General features: G+C 43.0%; 2 protein-coding genes across 4 annotated transcripts in view; both read right to left on the bottom strand.

The window, feature by feature from the left end:
- Positions 1–409: 409 nt before the first annotated feature.
- Positions 410–4,377, bottom strand: tspan37 (tetraspanin 37). Of its 3 annotated transcripts, XM_014150374.3 has the most exons (8): positions 3,937–4,377; positions 3,688–3,771; positions 2,898–3,089; positions 2,688–2,762; positions 1,961–2,059; positions 1,738–1,890; positions 1,314–1,397; positions 410–1,141 (listed from the first exon to the last, which is right to left on the bottom strand). In XM_014150374.3, the coding sequence occupies exons 2-8, from the start codon at positions 3,748–3,750 to the stop codon at positions 1,058–1,060; spliced, it is 750 nt and encodes a 249-aa protein (XP_014005849.1). In that variant the 5' UTR covers positions 3,751–3,771; positions 3,937–4,377; the 3' UTR covers positions 410–1,057. The 3 variants fall into 3 exon arrangements, with proteins under 3 accessions (XP_014005849.1, XP_014005851.1, XP_045553676.1); XM_014150376.3 differs by lacking the exon at positions 3,688–3,771; XM_045697720.2 differs by lacking the exon at positions 1,961–2,059.
- Positions 4,378–4,599: 222 nt separating this feature from the next.
- LOC106574566 (phospholipase D1) overlaps positions 4,600–7,486 on the bottom strand; it is a 28,863-nt gene continuing 25,976 nt past the window's right edge. Inside the window, exons 24-26 of the mRNA XM_045697718.2 lie at positions 6,689–6,842; positions 5,974–6,091; positions 4,600–5,742 (exon numbers count right to left, since the gene is read on the bottom strand). Coding sequence (XP_045553674.1) covers positions 5,518–5,742; positions 5,974–6,091; positions 6,689–6,842 — 497 coding nt within the window. The 3' untranslated portion in view covers positions 4,600–5,517. The remainder of the gene's footprint in view (positions 5,743–5,973; positions 6,092–6,688; positions 6,843–7,486) is intronic.

Here is a 7,486-nt window from a genome sequence, read left to right on the forward strand (position 1 = left end):
AAAGGCAAGTCTATAAATTCAGGCGTCATGTTGAATTGTTAATATAGGAAAACCTTGAATCACTTAATATACAAATGTATAAGAAATGTGTTAAATTAATTATATATTTCATTAACTAAAATTGATGTTTAATGACATGATAGAAATAAATTTTGTCTATGGCGGTCTGAGAAAAATATATACATTCCTGAATAGGACGATAGCAGCCATTATCAGATATTTTTCTAGACAAATCAAAGACAATTATAATACTGGTAAAATGGTGTTTCAATAACTTTTCATTTCTGAAAGCTTGCAGGGCCAAAGTACCCTAAATTGCAGAATCACCCAGCTACATACCGGTAAGTTACAATCAAACAATAGCCACACAATAGTTTCAACCAGTTAATTACTCAAAAGCCATGCAGGGTAGTGTAAAAATGTCATTAATATGTCATCTGCAGGACATGTGACATGCTGACAATTTATTTTGATGGAGTGGGTTCTTTAACAAGCATGCATCTACATCAGTGAACAAAAACAAAACAGACAAACCAAAACATTGTGGCATTACATATTCCTGTTGATCCTTATGAAATGAAGGAAGTGTATGCAGAGGTGTAGGACACTTTCCAACACTTTTAGAGTACACCTTCCTCCCTTCACAGATGTACGGATGTGTATACATTAGTTTAGTGAAAGCAAGATAATCACTCTTTTAAAGCAGTTTCACCAACAAGATCGGGGATGATTACATCAATGACCTGTAATGGTACCCTAGGTGCTCTGGAGCTGCCCAGACAACTATAACCACACACACCCACACCCACACACACACACCACTAGAGAGCAGTCTTTTCAAACAGCTCTTACACTAAAAGGGCATTATGAGTATTTTCACAATTTCATAGTATTCTTCCAACCTCAGTGTGGAAATATTATATAAAACACTGGGGGGGGGGGGGAAACGACATTTTTGACTGCACATAGGTCCACAGTATTATGAACTTTACCAAGTTGCAGGACATAGTACTTCTAAAGTAGATTCTCAGACCAGAATACTTTCTGCCACTCTGGTTCAGGCCCACTCCCTGTCCAGTATTCCATACTCCAACAGAGGCTGGTCACTCATCAGCTGAGCCACACTCACAAACCCTACAGTCTGAGAGAGAGAGAGAGAGAGAGAGACACTAGTATGGTTACACCAGGCACTACTGTACCCGATCTTGTCCAATAAGAATGGGTGTCATTTTTATTTTCTGTTGTAAAATGTTCTGCTACGTGACCCTTATGTTGTTCCACTATACCCCACAGTGCCCTCTAGTGGTTCCCACCTCCACTAGCGCCACTGCCAGAGACGACCAGATGATGAGATGCAGAACAAAAAGCAAGGCCTCCTCCAGCTTCACCTGGCAGCCCTGAGGGAGAGGACACACACACACACACACACACACACACACACACACACACACACACACACACACACACACACACACACACACACACACACACACACACACACACACACACACACACACACACACACACACACACACACACACACACACACACACACACACACACACACACACACACACACACGTGTAAGGGGAGTGACATCTCATTGGAATTAAATGCTGCCCAGGTGTGTATGCATGTACATACCTTTGGATCACCACAGAGAGCCAGGGCTGGTGTGTGTGTGTGTGTATATGTATGTATGTATGTATGTATATATATATATATATACACACATACCTTTGGATATAGTAGCCCGGGCAGCTCCAGGGTACCATTACAGGTGTGGTAGGTGGAATTACAGCAGCTGCGAGGTACACTGCCCTGCCCACTGTGGTTAAACCAGGGCGTGGCCAACCAGTCACGGTAGTCATAGATTCCACAGCACCGTAACTGGAGAGGATTCACATCACAGATAGTCATTAGATCAGTTCAGATTCTCTCCCCCCCCACACACACACACCTCTTTCTGTGTGGCGTCCACAGCGTCGGAGTATGGGTCCTGACTGCTTCCTGTGTATCTTTGAAAAACACTACTGAAGGGAGCCAGCTCAGAGTCCACCTGAAAGCAGGTCAGTCACATCATGTTATTTATCATAAGTATAACATACAGTGAGTGTACAAAACATTAAGGACACCTTCCTAATTTTGAGTTGCACCCCGCACTTTTGCCCTCAGAACAGCCTCCATTCCTCGGGACATGGACTCTACAAGGTGTCGAAAGTGTTCCACAGGGATGCTGGCCCATGTTGACTCCAATGATTCCCACAAGTTGGCTGAATGTCCATTGGGTGGTGGACCATTCTTGATAAACACGGGAAACTGGTGTGAAAAAAAACAGCAGCATTGCAATTCTTGACACAAACCGGTGCACCTGACACCTACTACCATACCCTGTTCAAAGGCACTTCAATATTTTGTCTTGCCCATTCACCCTCTGAATGGCACACATACACAATCCATGTCTCAAGTCTTAAAAATCATTTTTTAACCTGTCTCCACCCCTTCATCTACACTGATTGAAGTGGATTTAACAAGTGACATCGATAAGGGATCATAGACTGACCAGCTGAAAGCTATGTCATGGAAAGAGAAGGTGTCCTCATTGTTTTGTACACTCAGTGTAGAATGTTAAATATGGGGATGTGTGCACTTTTGGTAGTTTTGTAAAGCCATATAGATCTAAGTACCTTCCCTGCGTTGACATAGGCCAGAGCAGCAGCAGTCGCCTCCAGGCAGAAAACCATGACCAGCAGATAGACAAACTGAAATGGCCAAACACCATGACAACAGATAAGATGATAAGCTGTATCCCAAACTGTAGAGGAAGCATAGCATCAGAGCTATGAAAAGCAAAAATACAGACATTTTATTATATTCAGACACATGCAAAAACTCACCACACCCTGTAGCAAGGCTGACTTTCTGAGGGACACCCAGATGCCCAGTCCTCCGCTGGCCAATAGGAGAGTAGCGCTGGCCAGAGCTAGGCATGCTGGGAGGATGATGTACGTGTGGGCGAAGAAGAGGCCATTGTGTCTGTAGTTCAACAACAGGTACATACCACTCAGACCTACCACCAGACCTGCCAGCTAGAGATGGAGGGAGACAGTGTTTATCATATCATTCAGTAGTAAATCATTCTTGTGATGGTGCAGTGCAGAAATAACTAATTTAAAACAAATCTTATTTGAAGAAACGTTAATGTATATCTTTCAGAAAATATGTATGTGTGCTCTTGTAAAATAATGAAATCCCACTAGCGCTGAGGCTTTCTTAGTTCTCACGGAATCACACACACACACACACACACACACACACACACACACACACACCCCCCTTTTCAGTTAGTCACGTGGATTCAACCGCATCGAGGCAATTCATCTGTAAACAGAAGCGAGACAAAGAGCGGTGGAAACACTTCATGACATATTCTAAGCTGTTGGCTAGATAATGCAAAGCAAATTCTGTCTTAACAATATACATTATAGTTTTTCAGTGGATAAAATGAACAATACATATCAAGAGTGCATAGAAATATGCAATAGGCTGAAGTTAAATATTACAATACGTATAATAATTTGCCATTCCTTGACGTATGTTAGCGTAAACAGTTTTACAGGACTTACAAAGCAGAAGCACATTATGGTCAGCGGTGTATCGGATTTGCTTAGTACTGTAAGATCTTACCCATAGAAATTGGCAAGTTATCTGAATAACTATTTTTAAAGCTCGTCGTCTTGTTTCACCCATTTTATCTCAAACAGCAGTGCTCTGTGTGTTTGAAGAAGTTATACATTTACTTAGTCACAGGGTTTACTCCATACAGCACAGACATTCCACCACAGCAGAATGTCAAGTTGTAATATGAAGAAACAAAACAAGGTGGAAAAATAAAGTTAACCAATTCTAAATCAAAAGTGTGCACTCATAACTTACCGTTTTTCTCCAACCGCATCAAATTATTCAGGCATTTCTCAAAAGAGAGAGAAGCAGCAGCATGACAGCGATAAGGAAGTAGCGGAAGGATTTTACATTAACCCCATAGCTCCCACTGGGTGTCTGAGCAGAGCTGGTGTACACAGCTACATGGTACATAATGTATTTTACCCCGGAGCCTGCTCCCCCTCTCACGTTAATCAGTCAATCAATCAATCAATCAATCAATCAATCACTCCATCACTCAATCAATCAGTCATACGTTTTAAGTAGGTAAATACAGACAGACAGACAGACAGACAGACAGACAGACAGACAGACAGACAGACAGACAGACAGACAGACAGACAGACAGACAGATAGACAGACAGACAGACAGACAGACAGACAGACAGACAGACAGACAGACAGACAGACAGACAGACAGACAGACAGACAGACAGACAGACAGACAGAGATAGATGGGTGTGTGGCGCCCTCTGTTGGGTGGTGTGGACTGACATTGGTAAGCGCATCCCATCGGTTATGTGCTCATCCCAGTCATCGTTACAGCAGAACAGATCTACGCTGACATGACAATGGTAGTTGAGAACCAGAACCTCACTCCTGTCTCTCCAGTAAAGTTGATTTTCTTGTAAAGTATATTGAAAATGTATTTTGAAATGATGGTATTGATGATTTAATTATATAATAGGCAATATGATACATTATTTATACAACAAGGCATGATAGAACAGGTGTATTAAAGGCAGAAGGCAGTAGGTAGTTGTGATTCATGCTGAAGTTCAGTGAGTGTTTATCGTGACATTTTGTGCTTCACTTAACGTGACATTTATGATGAGCGTTAAAAGTCTCGTTTTACAATTGCGATTTTACAGAATAATTCCATATTTAGATTGTAAACATTTACATGTCTTCTTCTCAAAGACAACCTCTATTCTAGAAAAAAACGAACAGAACTTTAGGCACTACAGCTAAAGACAGTATGTACGCTTACGTAGTGCTACGACCATACAAACATGCATAACAAACGGAGTAGGTGACAGGCATAGGAGAGGGTCCAGGGTCGCGTTCAGAAGGCACAAAACAGGACAAAACATTTAGAAATGAAGGAGGTTCTACTTGAACTGAGGTGCTCATTTTCTTCACCCATTTTCAGGTGTATACAGTCAGGTGAAACATTCTAAACCTATACATTTGCAGATAGAAATATATTAATGTGGAGCTAACCAGGTCCCTATCCTACATGATGAGAGGTGACGATCTGTTCTACACAATATATTTCTATCTGAATATCCTGTAGCGTTGTGTCCTCCTGAATGGATATGAGAGCCCTGCACTTCCTCATTATTCCGCGTGGCAATCAGTCTCATTGGCTGAGTTGTGGATGTGACGGGCCAAGCGGCATCATGGTCCTTCATGTTTGTGGTTTAAGTTGTCAGCTATCAGCTGGAGGTCCAGAGTTCAGTCTAAACATCTACAGTTCAATGCAGTGGTCTGTCTGTGTGTGTGTGTGTGTGTGTGTGTGTGTGTGTGTGTGTGTGTGTGTGTGTGTATGTATGTGTCTGTGTGTATCTAGTCCTAGGTCCAGATCTCAGTAGGCACCATGCCCTCCTTGGTCCCAACAGAAGGCATGAGGTTCTGTTCTGAGAGGAAGTCCAGAGGGAATTGAACAAGGAACCCTCTGATCCTCCTTAGCTCCTCCTGGGCTTTACCTGTGTCAGACTGGGCCAGGCCTGGGTTCGTCTGGTAACTCTCTAACTCAGACATGTTACGAACCAGGGAGGACGGCAGGCACCGGAACACCTGGAGAGAGAGCAGGGAGGGAGAACGAGAGAGTAAAGTTAGTCAAGAATCACTTTCATAAAGCAGGTTGTGCACACACACACACACACACACACACACACACACACACACACACACACACACACACACACACACACACACACACACACACACACACACACACACACACACACACTCACACACACACACACACACACACACACACACACACACACACACACACACACACACCTTCTCATAGATGGTTGCATTGCGTCCAGCGGTGGTCATCCAGACATCCTTATAGAAGCGGTCAGAGACAGGGTCAGACACATCTATGGTCGTGTCCATATGAGCTCCAAGGACAGTCCTGACATGAGAGAACACACACACACAATGAGATGAGATATGTACTGTCTTAGTGATTGGAAGAGGACCAAAAGAACAGTTACACACACCCAAACCACCCAAGGCATAGCTGTAGTGTGTGTGTGTGTGTGTGTGTGTGTGTGTGTGTGTGTGTGTGTGTGTGTGTGTGTGTGTGTGTGTGTGTGTGTGTGTGTGCATGTGTGTGTATATATGTGTGTGTGTGTGTATATATATATGTGTGTGTGTGTGTGTGTGTGTGTATATATGGGTGTGTGTGTGTATATATATATATATATATGTATATGTGTGTGTGTGTGTGTGTGTGTCTGTGTATATATGTGTGTGTGTGTATATATATGTGTGTGTGTGTGTGTGTGTGTGTATATATATGTGTGTGTGTGTGTGTGTGTGTATATATGTGTGTGTGTGTGTGTGTGTGTGTGTGTGTGTGTGTGTGTGTGTGTGTGTGTGTGTGTGTGTGTGTGTGTGTGTGTGTGTGTGTATATATGTGTGTGTGTATATATGTGTGTGTGTGTGTGTGTGTGTGTGTGTGTGTGTGTGTGTGTGTGTGTGTGTGTGTGTGTGTGTGTGTGTGTACCTGAAGCACTCTAGACGTAGCGCCAGTGCGTAGCGTCCAGCCTGGTACTCAAGTCCGTCCATCACCGCGGTAACGGTCTCAGAGTCCTCAATAATCACCGCCACCTCGCTGTCACGCTTCCCCAACATGCTGCGGTCGTTGATGTTGGCCGAACCTAACACAGACACACACACACACAGAGAAAACGCATCAGATTGCAGCCAACACCAATGAGATGAACACAGAGGCTGCAGTTCACTCATTCACCAGCAGAGGGATCAATAATAAAAAGTGAGGCTCCGTCTTTTTTCCCATTTTTTTTCCACCTTTATTTAACCAGGTAGCCAGCTGAGAACAAGTTCTCATTTACAACTGCGACCTGGCCAAGATAAAGCAAAGCAGTTCGACACATACAACAACACAGAGTTACACATAAACAAACCTACAGTCAATAACACAATAGAAAAATCCATGTACAGTGTGTGCAAATGTAGAAGAGTAGGGAGGTAGGCAATAAATAGGCCATAGAGCCAAAATAATTACAATTTAGCATTAACACTGGAGTGATAGATATGCAGATAATGATGTGCAAGTAGAGATACTGGCGTGCAAAAGAGCAAGAGGGTAAGTAATAATATGGGGATGAGGTAGTTGGGTGTGCTATTTAGAGATGGGCTGTGTACAGGTACAGCGATTGGTAAGCTGCTCTGACAGCTGATGCTTAAAGTTAGAGAGGGAGATATAAGACTGCAGTCTAACTCTAAGCACCACTTTGTGAAAGCTGACAATTCTTAGTCATGCTTGTTATATGAATAGGAA

This window comes from Salmo salar, chromosome 16, assembly GCF_965601325.2.
Source record: "Salmo salar chromosome 16, fSalSal1, whole genome shotgun sequence".
NCBI lineage: Eukaryota > Metazoa > Chordata > Actinopteri > Salmoniformes > Salmonidae > Salmo > Salmo salar.